Source organism: Dasypus novemcinctus, chromosome 3 (assembly GCF_030445035.2).
Source record: "Dasypus novemcinctus isolate mDasNov1 chromosome 3, mDasNov1.1.hap2, whole genome shotgun sequence".
In the NCBI taxonomy this organism is placed as follows: Eukaryota; Metazoa; Chordata; class Mammalia; order Cingulata; family Dasypodidae; genus Dasypus; species Dasypus novemcinctus.
In genome coordinates, this window is record NC_080675.1 from 152048818 (window position 1) to 152063774 (window position 14957).

The window sequence follows — 14957 nt, forward strand, 5'->3', positions numbered from 1 at the left end:
AAGAAGATTGTAAACCATGGTGACTGATATATATAAATAATGTTGATAGCAGTATAAACAATGTGATACAATTTAAATAATGCTTATGCTAAAATCAACGCTTTGGAATACTTTAAGTTGAGACCAATAGTAGAATTTTAAAAGTAGTTTATAATACTTGGCCAAGTTTAATATTTATATAAATAATTATTCAAACTGGGGTTTTTATGGCCACTGCAATGTTTAATGTTTATTTAAGAAGTGATGTGAGTGAGTTTTAAATTCACAATTTTAGATTTTAGTTCTTTGACTTAGAGCTCATTACTCTGAGTATAATTGACAAACATGGCACTGTTTCTTTTTCTACCCTGTTGGAAAGTGAAAATAAAAGCTTGTTTCTCTTTACTAAAATATAAAGCTTTTAAAAAATGTATATATATTTGGGCTAAACCAGTATGTTGTTTGTTTGTTTGTTTGTTTTTAGTTTTTTTCCTCTGCATTTCAGTTGGATATGTGTTAAATCTTCCTGAAGGGGAATGGAGAGGATCTCTAAATCTGAAGAATATCAATCACATGATGTGACACTGTGTGCTCAGCTAGGCTGTGCTTTTTACTGCTGTATTTTTCTTTTAGATCAGAGATTTAGTACTGTGTATCACGTGGGTCTTCATCAAAGATACTTTCAGGCCATACTAACATTGTCTGAAGGGAACAAGTTACATATTTTTGAGTAAAATGTTCTCAAGTGTAATGCATGGAAAATGCCTTCCGGGTGTTTTTAAAAACACTGAATACCCTCATTTGGTATTAGACAGTCTTCTCAAAAGATCATAACTAACCTTTAGTTAATATAAGACAGAGTATTGTTATGATTAGATTTCTTTTGTAAAGGATATAAAGCCTCAAATATCTGCCTTTTACTTAAAATGTAATTACAATATATACCGTATATATTGGTTAACTTCTTAGAACACTTCAGGCCATACTCAGTACATAGTAGGCATGCAAATGAAATTTGTGACTGCTTAATGGTCTTTTCTATTCTCTTCTCTTTCACTTGAAACATATAAAAGAAGTGACTTGGTAGAGTGAATTATTTGTCAGCCAGTCCACTAGTGCTTCACTTTGGTAGGTTATATAGAATCAGCTTTTCTAAAGTGGAATAGTTGCTTAATATTTTTAAAATTATCCCTGATTCATTCTATAAATTTGTTTTGTTAGTTTACAGTGAGTACATTGGATGATGTCAGAAACTCTGGCAGTGGTTTCTTACAAGACAGTTTTGTGCAAACTTGTGAAATACCTGGTGTTCACATTGATACAGAGTGTGTTTCAATTACTCAGCAAGCTGACACACCTCTTATGCAAACAAATGAAGACCAGTTTCCAGAAAATAAAGCAAGGATAGAAAGTGAAATGGACCCTTCAGATATTTCAAATGTGAGTGCTGCTAACTTGGTAAGAACAACTTACTAGAATTCTGAGTAAACATATTTAAGAGTCATAAAGCCCAATAACAATAATAACTTATTATATTATTGTATTACTTTACACTTTAAAAAGCATTTATTTATGAAGGGCTTTCTTTATGATATTTCATTTTAACATTGTGATTCTTATAGTAACCTTTTGAAATAGTTAAGATTCTTATCTTATAGAGGCAGAAAATGTGATTGTGAGAATTAAATAACTTGCCTAAGAATCATGCAGTTTGTATGTGATTTGATCAAATGTTCTTCAGTCCAGGATTAACAAACCAATCAATAACAATAAAATTTTCCATACAATATCTAATACTCTGATAGACGGGAAATGGTGCTTATTGAACTTAATTTTTAAAATTCTCCTTAGAGAGTGCTTTAGATAGGTACATTCATTTGCTTGGAGTTGTTCTTTAAGATCTTTAATATGAAATGTGTTTACAACCCTACTCCAGAGTCTCTAAAATTGCATCGATTTGGGATTATTTATAGGTTTATTTTTTTGCATGACTATTTATTTCTGCTCATCTCTTCCTATTTTTCTTTAGTATTAAGATACTTGACCTGGGTTAATCCAGTATAGATCATGCTAGCTTTGTTCAAAAAGTTACTTAATAAAGAAATAGGCACATATAAAAAGTTGTTGAAAAAAGTTACTCAAATTTTGATTTTTAAAAGGTCATCATATACTATAATGTCTTCCAAAACTTAAAACCTTATAATGCTGAAAGTTGCTCTCAGCAAGTGGTACAAGGCTAAATTATAGTTCTGAAAGAGAAAGAATAACTGTAGGGCTAAATGAATGTTCATGTGAGTTATAGGGAGAAAAATAGAAAATAATGGGCTATAGGAAGAAAGACAAATGTTAAGATTCCTTTAATAAGGCTGAGCAATTTGTTCTATAACTTAGGTCATTTAGAGAGGAACATTTTTAAAGGCTGGACATAATTATCATATAAGTAAGTACTGGGTTTAATATATGGGGTAGAAATTGTTTAGTATTTTTTATTTTTATAAGTAGATATCATATTAAATTGCTTTTTTGCATTTTGATTCTGCAAGAAAGTAAAACTTAAAAAGAGGAAAGAAATTCTGTACTTGCCTAAGCTTAAAGTAAGTGTTTAAGAATTCTTTGCATTTTTATTTTGCATACATGTGTAAGTTTGTGGTATAGTTATAAAACACTTTGGTTATTTTGAGGGTCAGTTTACGTATTTGAAAGAAAAGTTCTGCTTTAAATATGAATATTAGTGTATTATTAGAATTCTTCTAAGAGATTTTACTAAGCCAAGATTTTTAAAAAGTTGATTTGTCTTGGCAGAGACACTTCTGTGGATGTCTGCAGGTAAGCACCTCATTGTTTAGGTACCAAGTTCAGGGTTAGAGAATTACTGCAGTGATGAGAGAGCTATTTTTTCTTTTCTGTTTCAGTGCAATATTGCTACAAAACTGATTAAAGTAAAAAGAAAAAAATATATGTATATGTAGTTGTATATATCTCATTCTCTTATTTACTAGAAACTTTAGCAAAAAATAGTTGTGAGAACCTATTTATGTTCAACTTTTGCCAACATTGTAAAAGTGTGCTGATATAAACCTAGCTGACGTGGGCCTCCTTTCCCCCCCCCCCCCCCCCCCCCGGGAAATTTATAAAACAATGATGTATACAGATATTTATTTGAATTTCACTGTAAGTTGTATATGGCTCATTAAATCGTTATTTCATCTATAAGCTCTACTACTAGGTTAAAATCCTTTCAGGTCTTCGGAGAGTTAATTAAATACAAATGTATTCCAGGGAAAATAAAATTGAGAAAGGAAATAGGATTCATGGGAGAGCCTATATTCTGCAAACTTAAATATACACAGCTTTAATATTTGGACTTTTATTATTGTTGTTAGATATAACATTTATGTGGCCCATTAACAATAGTTAGTCTCTATAGTATTCTGGAATTTATAGAGACAGGCTTATGAGGCAAAGAAAGAGGCTCCTTTCTTTCCATTCTCTTTCTCAGAGATAACTTTGGGCAGGGACCGAAGGTGAGGGGTTGGGTAGCTTTAAAAAACATGTCAAAGCGCAGGCTCCACTCCAGACCAATTATAGCCTAAGCTGGGGCCTAGGCATTTTTTATTTGATTTGATTTGTTTTTTCAAACTTTATTTCAAATTTAAAAAAAATAAATAACAGAAAAAGACAGCTTATCAAGTTATGGGAGCAACTTTTTACTCCTGAAAAGTTCTGTCCATGTACTTTTATCTCTTCTAATTCCACTACTAACTCAGGTGTTCCTCTAGTGTTCAGAAAGATACACAGATGAACACACATAACATAGTCAGGGTTTCCTTATTAATGAAAACAGTGAAGAATAGAAAAAAATGCTTATTTTTAATGAAAAAATCATATTCATATCTCGCAAAACCAAACCCCATATTCTTTTTCTTTTGACCTTTAGCATTATTATAGTACATTCTTTGCTTTTGCTACAAAAACCTTACAATGTTGTTTACTATAATCTATAAATTACATTAGTTTTATTTTTCCCATGTATCACCACATTCTTAACACCTTGCAGTACAACATTCCTGTATTTATATTCTTAACCAGAATCCTCATTTATCAGCAGTCATTTTTATACATTCCCTATGTTATCCTCCAGCTATCCTCCAATATTATTAATCTCCCTAGACTACTCATTTCATCCACAACCACATCCATAAATCAACTGTATTAACACTGTTATTTAAGTAGAATTGATTCACCCTAAACTTCATGTATTTAAAGAGCACTGAATTGATAATTTCTTAGATGTGTTTATATCTGTGAAGCCATTATTACAATCAAGATAATGAACATATTTATTGACCTCAACAGTTTACTCATTTCCCTCTGTAATACCTCTCTTCTGTCCGTCCCTGCACTCTTCCCAGGCAAACATTGAATCACTTTCTGTCATATATTAGATTGAATTTTCTAGAATTTTATATAAATGGAATCATACACATTCTTTGACTTTGTTAACTCAGCATAATTATTTTGAGATTCATCCATGTAGTAGTGTGTGTGAGTAATTCATTCTTTTTGTTGTCTTTAATAGTAGTACACAGTCTATTTATACATTCACTTGTTCATGGACATTTGAGTTGTTTCCAGTTTCTGTATTATGAATAAAGGTGCTGTGAATATTTGTGTGATATTCTCTTAGGAGAATATCAAGGTTAATTTTGCCAGTAATATTGTTCAAGTCTATACATACATACTAATTTTACGTATACTTATTCTTTCGGTTGAGAGAGGGGTGTTGAAACCTCTGACTGTAACTGTGGCTCTATTGTTTTTAGCAGCTTCAAGATTTAATTTACATAGCATACACTTCACTCATGTAAATTAGACAACTCAGTGTTTTTAATATATTCACAGTGTTGTGCAACTGTCAGCATTATCTAATCCTGGGACATTTTCCTCATCCCCTAAAGAAACTCTGTATCCATTAGACGTTACTTCTTGTCCCCAACCCTCCCAGCCCTAGACAACTGCTAGTCTGCTTTCTGTCTCTAAAGATTTTCCTGTTCTGGACATTTCATATAAAAATATACTGTGTATTTTTTGTGAATGACTACTTTCACTTATCATACTGTTTTCAAGGGCCATCTCTGTTGTAGCATTTATTAGTACTTTGTTCATTTTTATGGCCAAATAATGTTCCATTTTATGGTTATATCACATCTCTTCCTCAGTTGATTAACATTTAGAGTATTTATACTTTTGGGCAATTATCTGTAATGCTTCTTTAACTATTTGTGTACAAATTTTTCCATAGATATGTTTTAATTTGTCATGTCAAGAGGAATGGTGTCATTTGAAGTAGAATTGCTGGTTCATAGAATAACACTTCAACTTTCCTGAGGAACTGTCAGGCTGTTTTTCAAATAGTACCATTTTATATTCCCACCAGATTTATTTCGTTTTGTATTCCTATCAGTTTTTGCTTCATGCATCTTGAACCTCTGATATTAAATTCATAAGCATTTAGGATTGTTTTGTCTTCTTGAGGAATTGACTCTTTTATCATTATGAAATGACCTTCAGCTTTCTTTTGATTAATGTTAACATGCATTATCATTAATTTTTTCTCTGTTTATAACCTTATATTTAAATTAGATGTCTAAAAAGTTGTTGTATTGGCAGCATATGGTTAAGGATTACTTTTTATTTTTTAATTTGACAGTCTCTGCCTATTAATTGGGTGTTTGGACTGATTACATGTAATGTGGTTATTGATACAGTTCATTTTAAATGTCATCTTTCTATTTGTTTTTCTTGGACATTTGTTCATCATTCCCTTTTCTTCGTTTTCCTCTCATGTATTAACTTAGTAATTGCAGTTTATATTCTTTGTTGGCTTATTAGATTTAACTCTTTGTTTTTTTATTTCAGTGGTTACTTTAGGGTTTATGGCATACATTTTTACCTTATCACAGGGATTTATAATTTAATCATTCTAATTCATATGTTTGTATTTCTTCTAATATATATTTTTAAGTTAGGTATATATGTTCAGGAGGTACCTTACCATTATAGAATCAATTCTTTTCATGTTCCCATTACAGCATAATATTTTTCTTTTGTTATTAAGTTAGCCTATTTGATTTGTAACTCTGGAATTTTGGCACTCAAATGAAATTCAGACTTTAATAATAACTTATATAGTTTCATAGTTTTATAGCACTCTTGTAAAGAAGGTAAGTGATGGATTATTTTCTCATTTTATGTAATGTTAAGTAAGCTTTTGATTTTAAGAAACTTCCAGCTCACATAGCAAGTGATAAACCTATACTGAATCCCAGGTTTTATAATTCTAGATGGGTGCTATTTTATCTATACTGTTGAGTTCATGATTACAACATAAAGAAATGATTTCTTAGCTTTTCAGTCCAGTGATGATTCTTGTTTTTGTTTGTTTTTAACTTTATAGTCCATGGCAGAAGTTCTTGCTAAAAAAGAAGAGTTAGCAGATCGTTTGGAAAAGGCCAATGAAGAAGCCATTGCTAGTGCTATTGCTGAAGAAGAACAGTTAACCAGAGAAATTGAAGCTGAAGAAAACAATGATATTAATATTGAAACTGACAATGACAGTGATTTTTCAGTGAGTTTTAAAAATTTTTAACAATCATTCAAAATATTATGTTCAGAAATAAAATAAAAGTTTATCAAGTCCTATATAAAACTATTTACTTAAAAATTATCTTCAGAGTAAGACTTACATGAAAAGCAATAGCAACGTTTTTTTTAGAACTTTGCTCTTGCTTAGTTGACAGGTTGGAAGTTATTATTATGGTACAAATCAAGAAATTGAAACTCAGAAAGAAAGAACCAACATTACAGTGTAATTTGTGAATGGGCAACTCCAAGATATGTTACTTTTTCTTTTCTACTAACAAAAAGTACCAAAAAGAGATAGATAACTTGTCTGTCTCTCTCTAAGTACTCAGGAAATATATATTGATGAGGATAATTTGGTGGGGAATATTATAACCGTAGTAGTTTCACGAGTTTTCTGTGAAATTTAAATGACTAACAAGTAATCTTGAACTTTTCAAATATATGTTCTGTGTTTATCAGTATTTATATAGTTATAGTATAATGTTGATACATTTTTTTAAAAATTTACTTAATATGTCTTTGCTGTTAATGACTAGATATGTCTCAAATTATGTAGGCTATGGAATTTTTACTTTTTTATGGTGATTACAAGAGGTATGTAGGTTTTTTTCTTGTTTTGAATTGTTCAATGAAATATATTAGCAACAGGTAGAAAATGCCTTATGTAATTCATTTTTTGTTATAGTTGTGTTCAAAGATTTGCTTTTCAATTTTCCTTATTTCACTGTAGGCCAGCATGGGAAGTGGGAGTATATCATTCTGTGGTATGTCTATGGACTGGAATGATGTCCTTGCAGATTATGAAGGTATTGTGTGCTTGTATATATTTGTGTGTATAGGTAGAGGGGTGTAAAAAATTACTCATTAGTGGACTTTCTGTGTAAAATCAGTAATTTGGAGGAGGAATGCTGATGCCTTTTCTGTATTCTTTTCTCACATGTTGGGATTTTAGTAATATGTGGTTAAACAATAACAATGGATTTTTGTTTTCTGAACAGCTCGTGAATCTTGGCGCCAAAATACATCCTGGGGGGATATTGTAGAGGAGGAACCTGCTAGACCTCCAGGGCATGGAATTCACATGCATGAAAAACTTTCCTCACCATCTCGCAAAAGGTCTGGCCTTTGAAAATTAATTTGAAGTGTTTCATAGGTGGGAAACCAGCCACTGTTGACTTATACAGAGTTGCACCATAATCTTTTACTGCACATTACTTCAGGACAGTTTGAGATGCACTGACTATGTTTTCCTGAAATGTTAGGCCAAATTAGTTTGAATACTTTCTATATTTATTTATTTATTTTTTAAAGATTTATTTTTAATTTATTTCTCTCCCCTTCCCACTCCACCCCCCACCCCCCACCCCCAATTTTCTGCTCTCTATGTCCATTCACTGTGTGTTCTTCTGTGACTGCTTCTATCCTTTATCAGCACCGGGAATCTGTGTTTCTTTTTTTGTTGCGTCGTCTTGTTGTGTTAGCGCTCCATGTGTGTGGCCATTCTCGGGCAGGCTGCACTTTCTTTCGCACTGGGCGGCTCTCCTTACAGGGCGCACTCCTTGTGTGGGGGGCTCCCCTATGCAGGGTGGCACGGTACTCCTTATGCACATCAGCACTGCACATGGGCCAGCTCCACACAGGTCAAGGAGGCCCGGGGGTTTGAATCGCAGACCTCCCATGTGGTAGGCGGACGCCCTATCCATTGGGCCAAGTCCGCTTCCCTCTATATTTATTTCAAGAACTGTGAATACTAAAGAATGGTATTTTTGTCTTTCTTTGTGTAAATATTTGTGTCTCCTGTCCATTTGTTTGTGTTAATAGAACAATTGCAGAATCTAAGAAGAAACATGAAGAAAAACAAATGAAAGCACAGCAGCTAAGGGAAAAGTTACGTGAAGAAAAAACATTAAAGCTTCAAAAATTGTTAGAAAGGGTATGTACCAGTGAAGTTAAAAATTTTTTTTTTTTTAGGATTTTATAGTATTCTTAATTTGGTGGGTTTATTTTCAGTTTGATTTTTCCTTCTGGTCTAAGAGAAACTAAAAGAACCATGGAAATAAATTTTTTAGGAACTAAAGGCAAATCTATATAGAATCCCAGAAGGTTATCTGTCAGAAATGAATTTGTTGTTCTGAAATTAGTTAGTAAGTTGATATTTTGCAGGATTGACATAGATTATTGAGACTTTCTTTTTGTCTTCTGCCATTTTCGTTGGGGGATGTCCTTGGTGAGTATTGGCCAAAGTATAGAATGACTTTGTAGGATGACTTTTAACCTCAGTTTATCAGGTTTGAATAAGGGAAGATTTTGTTGTTGTTGCAGTATTTAGAGTAGTACAGCTATTGATCAGTGTGTTATAACTGAAAGGACATGGCCTTTGGAGATGGCTGTCCCAGATCAACCTGGTTTTACCACATAATAAGATACAAGGCCCTGGGCAAGTTACTCAGCATTATTGCATTTCTGTTTCTTTATCTGTAAAATGGAAATTATAATTATTAACCTTGAAGGGCTGTTGTGATGATTAAATAAAGAAGATATGTTAAACACTAGCATAGTGCCAGAATGCTATTGCTCAGTAATGGTTAATCTTGTTACTTAAACACATAGCTGATATTGATGAATACTGTATTTAGTTATATTTCCTTTATAACAAATGACCTCAAAACTTAGCAGCTTAGAACACAAGCATTTATTATCTTACGGTTTCCGTGGGCAAAGAAACAGAAGTGGCACACTCCAGTGATACTTGTTTGGGGACTTTCATGAGGTTGCCGTTAAATTGTTGGCTGGGACAGTCTTCTGTAGCTATACAGTCCACTTCCAAACTCACTCATGTGGGTGATAGCAGGCCTCAGTTCTCTGGCTTTTTGTTAGAGCCCTCTGTTCCTTGCCACGTCGTTCTCTTCATACCAGAGCACTTGTGATATGGTTGCTCGCTTCCCCAGAGCAAGTAATCCAAGGGAGAAAGGGGAAGAATAAAAAAGAGACGTACCAAGATGGAAGCTGTAGGGATGTTTATAACCTGATCTCAAGAAATGACATACCCTCACTTTCACAGTAAAGGTCTGTATACAGGGTGGTTGGGGATATTGGGAGTCATCTGGAAGGCTGCCTATACAGTATGACAAAAAATGTGTCACCATTTTATTATAGTTATAGGTGAACTCCTTTGTTACATTGTGTTTAGACAGGAGTACTATTATGCATAGGTAAAGCATAGTATTTGTATTGCTTATAATGTATATTTTTAAATTTGAGAGTTAGACCAAATAATCCTAACATTTATAATAATGAATACATAGTAGCATAAATTTCTTTTTACTACGGTAGTAAATTTGAGTGGATGGAAAGAAATTCTTTGATTTTGCCTTTTTTCCCAGAATCTCAAGAATTTATTAATATTTTTATTTTAATCATTTAAAAATTTTATTTCTGAATAGATCATATGTATCTTATTATTCTGTACCTCATTTAGAGAATGCTTCTTTTTTTTTTTTTTTTTTTAAGATTTTTAAAATTTCTCCCCCCCCCCACAGTTGTCTGCTCTCTGTGTCCATTCACTGTGTGTTCTTCTGTGTCCACTTCTATTCTTGTCAGCGACCCGGGAATCTGTATCTCTTTATGTTGCGTCATCTTGCTGCATCAGCTCTGTGTGTGTGGTGCCACTCCTGGGCAGGCTGGACTTTCTTTCGCACTGGGTGGCTCTCCTTATGGGGTGCACTCCTTGCGTGAGGTGCTCCCCTACACGGAGTACACTCCTGTGTGGCATGGCACTACACTCCTTGTATCCATCATCACTGCATGTGGGCTAGCTCCACACAGATCGAGGAGGTCCTGGGTTTGAACTGTGGACCTCCCATGTGGTAGGCGGACGCTCTATCCATTGAGCCAAGTCTGCTTCCCAAGAATGCTTCTTATACAAATAATGTTTTTTTTTTTCAGACTTACCATTTTCCATTCTTAGGACAAAATTACTTATTATCTTGAGGTTGAGTTACAGATACTTTTAAGGTTTATTTTAGGTGTATTCATGATGTAGTTCAATGACAATACAGTCAAAATTTCTATAGTGTTAAATATTATACTTATGTTTAAGTGTATGTTCCAAACACTTTATATGTATTAACTCTTCAAAACAACCTTTTGAATTACATACTATTATTGTATCTTATGTGTATTATAGCTTATATGTTACATAAATAATATATTATATATTATATTAAAAAATAGATAAGTAAACCGAGACATAGGCTGGAAAGGTTGGCCAGGTTGCATAGCTAGTAAGTGAACAGTATAGTCTCATTCAGTCTGGCCTCAGTACTTTGTCATAGTACTTTGGATCTAGGTTCTAGGCTTTTTATATTCGTAGACTGTTTACCTGTTAGCACTACTGTTAAAGGACTGTGTGCAGTGAAATTAATTCACTCTATATAGGAGAAGGATGTCCGGAAGTGGAAAGAAGAATTACTAGATCAGCGACGTAGGATGATGGAAGAGAAATTACTTCATGCTGAATTTAAACGAGAGGTGCAATTGCAAGCAATTGTGAAAAAAGCACAAGAAGAAGAAGCTAAGGTATATCATAGATGCTTTAAACTTTGAATTAATTAAGTACATTTTTTCAATTGTTACATAATAGTAATAGCAGCTAATGTTTTTTGTGCTTGTAATGTGCCAGAATGACAGTATTTCATGAGCTCTTTTTGAAGTTGCAATATCATATTTATCCTTACAATAATTCTATGAGCTATATGATTATTTTTACATCTTTATTGAGGTATAACTGACAGATAACAAATACCACATATTAAAATTATTCAGTGTGATGAGTTTTGATAGTTCTATATCACTGAAACCATCAGTACAATGAAAATAATGAACAATTCCATCATCCTCAAGTTCCATCATGCCCTTTTAAAACTCATTCCTTTCTCCAATACTTTCTTCAATTCCTTTCTCCCAGGCAATAGCTGACCTGCTTTCTGTCACTGTAGATGTTCACATTTTCTAGAATTGTATATAAATGGCATCATGTAGAATGTACTCTTTTGTCTTCTTTCCCTAGGCATATTTTGAGGTATCCATGTTATTGCATATAATAACAGTAGTTCTCTCCTTTTCATGGCTGATATGTATTTCTTTTATAGAAGAACCATAATTTCTTAATCTGATCACTTGTTTATGGATATGTGTTTTATTTCCAGTTTTTGGCTATTGTGCCTAAAATTTCTGTGAACATTTACATATAAGTCTTTGTTCAGTGTGTGTTCATTTTTTTTGAGAAAATATCTAGGAGTGTATTGGCAGGGTCTTAAGATAGATTCATGTTTAACTTTTGAAAAAAACAGTTTTCCAAAGTGGTTATACTATTTTATATTCCTACAAGCAGTGACTGAGAGTTACTTCATATCTTCATCAGCACTTGACACAGTTACAAGTTTAATTTTAGCTATTTCAGTAGACATGTTTAGTTTTCTAGCAGCTAAAACAAATACCATAAAATGGATTGACTTAGCAAGAGAAATTTATTGGCTTATAGTTCCAGAGTCTACAGGATTTACTTCTTCCCAGGATCAGTATGCATGTTTTGACTGGCTGGTAATCTGTACAGTTCCTTGGTTTTTCTATCACATGGCAATTCATATGGTGGCGTCTCTTGTCTTCTTTTACTTCCAGCTTCTAACTTCTCCCTGTGACTTTCTCCATTAAACCTCCAATTTGGGCATACCTTTACTTATAACATCCTCCAAGGTTCAGTTTACAAATGTATTCACACCCACAGGACCAGGGTTTGGGACCTGAATATGCCTTTTGTGGGGGCGCAGGGGAGAGCATGATTTAATCCCCAACATGCTGTATATAGTGTGTCGTTTTTTTTTTAATTAGAGAAGTTGTAGTTTTACAGAAATATCATGCATAATATACAGAATTTTCATTTACCACCCTATTATTAATACTTTCTATTAGTGTGGACACGTTTGTTATGATACCTGAAAGAACAATTTATAATTTTGTTGTTAACTATATTCCATCATTTACAGTAGGGTTCATTGTGCTGTGCAGAGCTACAATTAAAATTATTCTAGTAATGAACCTAAAATTTCCCCTTTTAACCACATTCACGTTTGCAATTCAGTGCTGTTACATTCACAATGTTGTGCTACCATCACCACCATCCATTTCCAAAACTTTATAATCAACCCAAATAGAAACTCTGTACAATGAAATGATTAACTCCCCATTCCCTAAATCCAATCCAGCCCCGGTAACATATATTCTAGATTCTGACTCTATGAGTTTACTTATTCTAATTATTTCATATCAGTGAGATCATACAATATTTGGCCTTTTATGTCTGGCTTATTTTACTCAATATTATATCTGCAAATTTCATTCATGTTGTATGAATCAAAACTTCATTCCTTTCTAATGCTGAATAATATTTCATTGTATATCCATTGCGTGTATATACCACATTTTGTTTATCCATGTATCATTTAATGGATACTTGGGTAGCTTCCATCTTTTGGCAATTGTGAATAATGCCACTGTGAACATTGGTATGCAAATCTGTTTTAGTCCCTGCTTTCAATTCTTTTGGATATATACACCTACTTGTGGGATTGCTATAATTCTATTCTTAGCTTTCTGAGGAACTGTCAAACAGTCTTCCACAGTGGCTGTACCATTTTAAATTGCCATCAACAATTAATTTATTTTTTCCTATCCAAACTCTTGTAGTTGTCTGTTTTTTTAATAGTAGCCATTTTAGTGGGTGTGAAATGGTATTTCATTTTGATTTTGATTTACATTTCCTGATGGTTAATATGTTGAGCATCTCTTCTTGTGCTTTCTGGCTATGTATATCTTCTTTGGAGAAATGTCTGTATAAGTCTTTTGCCCATTTTTTAATTGGGTTGTTTGTCTTTTTATTGCTGAGTTGATGGATTTTTAAAAAATATATTCTGGATATTAAGCCCTTATTGGAGATGTAGTTTCCAGATATTGTCTCATATTAAATAGGTTTCTTTTCACTTTCATGGTAAAATAGAATCAGTTGGTAGGTGGGAGGATGGATGATTAGAGAGACCCAAGACTCACTTCTGTCCCAGAAAAATAGCCAGAAGACATGCTGAACCTGTCTAGACATCTGCTTTCATGCTTAGGACAACAGGGGAAGGCTGGGCACCACCCAGAAGAGAGAGGAGCAAAGAAAGGAAAACTTGACAGAAAAGGTCTGTGTGTAGAAGCTGCAGCTGTGGGCTTCCATTCCCCCACCCTTGGAGCAGACAGCATTGAGTCCTGCAGCCCTTGGCCAGTGGTTGCTGACAGAGGGATCTTAGGGTCTACTTTCCCAGGGAAGGGGAGAGATAGAGACACAGCCTATGGCCAATTCAGCTTTTGGCCAACACATGTGGTCTCCTGTGTCCCATGAGTCATGTCCTTTCATGCTGGATGGGACACCACCATTGTTTGCTCTGATTGCTGGTGAGGGACTAAAGAGATCCTACCTTTTCAAATACCCTGACTACTGATCTTAACTTGTTGAAGACAATGCCGAGGGAAGTAGAATTTGTTTCCTTCTCAGGAAAAGGAAGAGGGCAGCCAGCCAAGGGAGGAGAGCAGCTTCTGAGAAAGTTTGATTTGTGAGGCTTAGCTCTGAATAGACTTCTCCATCACATTGTTTGTGTACCACCTGCCCAGTTAGGGTTACAGTGAACACATTCCCAACTGAGTTTGGACTGAGAGGTATACTGAAGATTGCCATTTGCTGGCAGACCAAAACAGTGTATGCAAGGAAGAGAAAAGTTAATAAATAGGCTTTTTGGGCCTTTACAGCCTCCCATCCCATGGCACATACAACCCCTTCCTGGGTCTGTGGCCCTGATTTGGATCCAGCAGTGGGTCCAAATCTAGGTCTTTAGGATTGTCCCTAAAAAGGGACACACATTGTGGTAACACACAGCCATCCACCACTAAATCCCTACACAAGAGAAAGAACCAAGCATCAGAATAAACTGATCATAATAATCAGATGCTTAGATATCAACAAAAAATTACATATTAAGAAAAGGAAGATATGTCTCAGGCAAAGGAACAATCAAAGCCCCAGATGAGGGCACAGGATTTGACAACTAATCCTGATGTTCATACAAGTCACTTAAAACAAGGAGTTAAAGAACATATGGCTAAAAAATAAAGTATACCATGAAGACATTGGCCAAGCACAAAGAAGATTTGAAAACTTAAATAGAAAAATAACAGTGCTTATGGGAAGGAAAGACTACAATACATGAGATTAAAAACACTTTAGAGACATAAAACAGCAG

At 33.9% G+C, this 14957-nt stretch overlaps 1 protein-coding gene across 6 annotated transcripts in view; it reads left to right on the forward strand.

The window, feature by feature from the left end:
* The window catches only part of SCAPER (S-phase cyclin A associated protein in the ER), a 616772-nt gene that overhangs the window by 225833 nt on the left and 375982 nt on the right, over positions 1 to 14957 (forward strand). For 3 of the 6 annotated variants that reach the window (XM_004468178.4, XM_071214311.1, XM_058294577.2), the window contains 6 exons: positions 1201 to 1437; positions 6437 to 6607; positions 7355 to 7430; positions 7623 to 7740; positions 8446 to 8557; positions 11062 to 11202. In XM_004468178.4, coding sequence (XP_004468235.1) covers positions 1201 to 1437; positions 6437 to 6607; positions 7355 to 7430; positions 7623 to 7740; positions 8446 to 8557; positions 11062 to 11202 — 855 coding nt within the window. The remainder of the gene's footprint in view (positions 1 to 1200; positions 1438 to 6436; positions 6608 to 7354; positions 7431 to 7622; positions 7741 to 8445; positions 8558 to 11061; positions 11203 to 14957) is intronic. The other 3 variants (XM_004468179.4, XM_071214312.1, XM_071214313.1) reach the window with 1 other exon arrangement.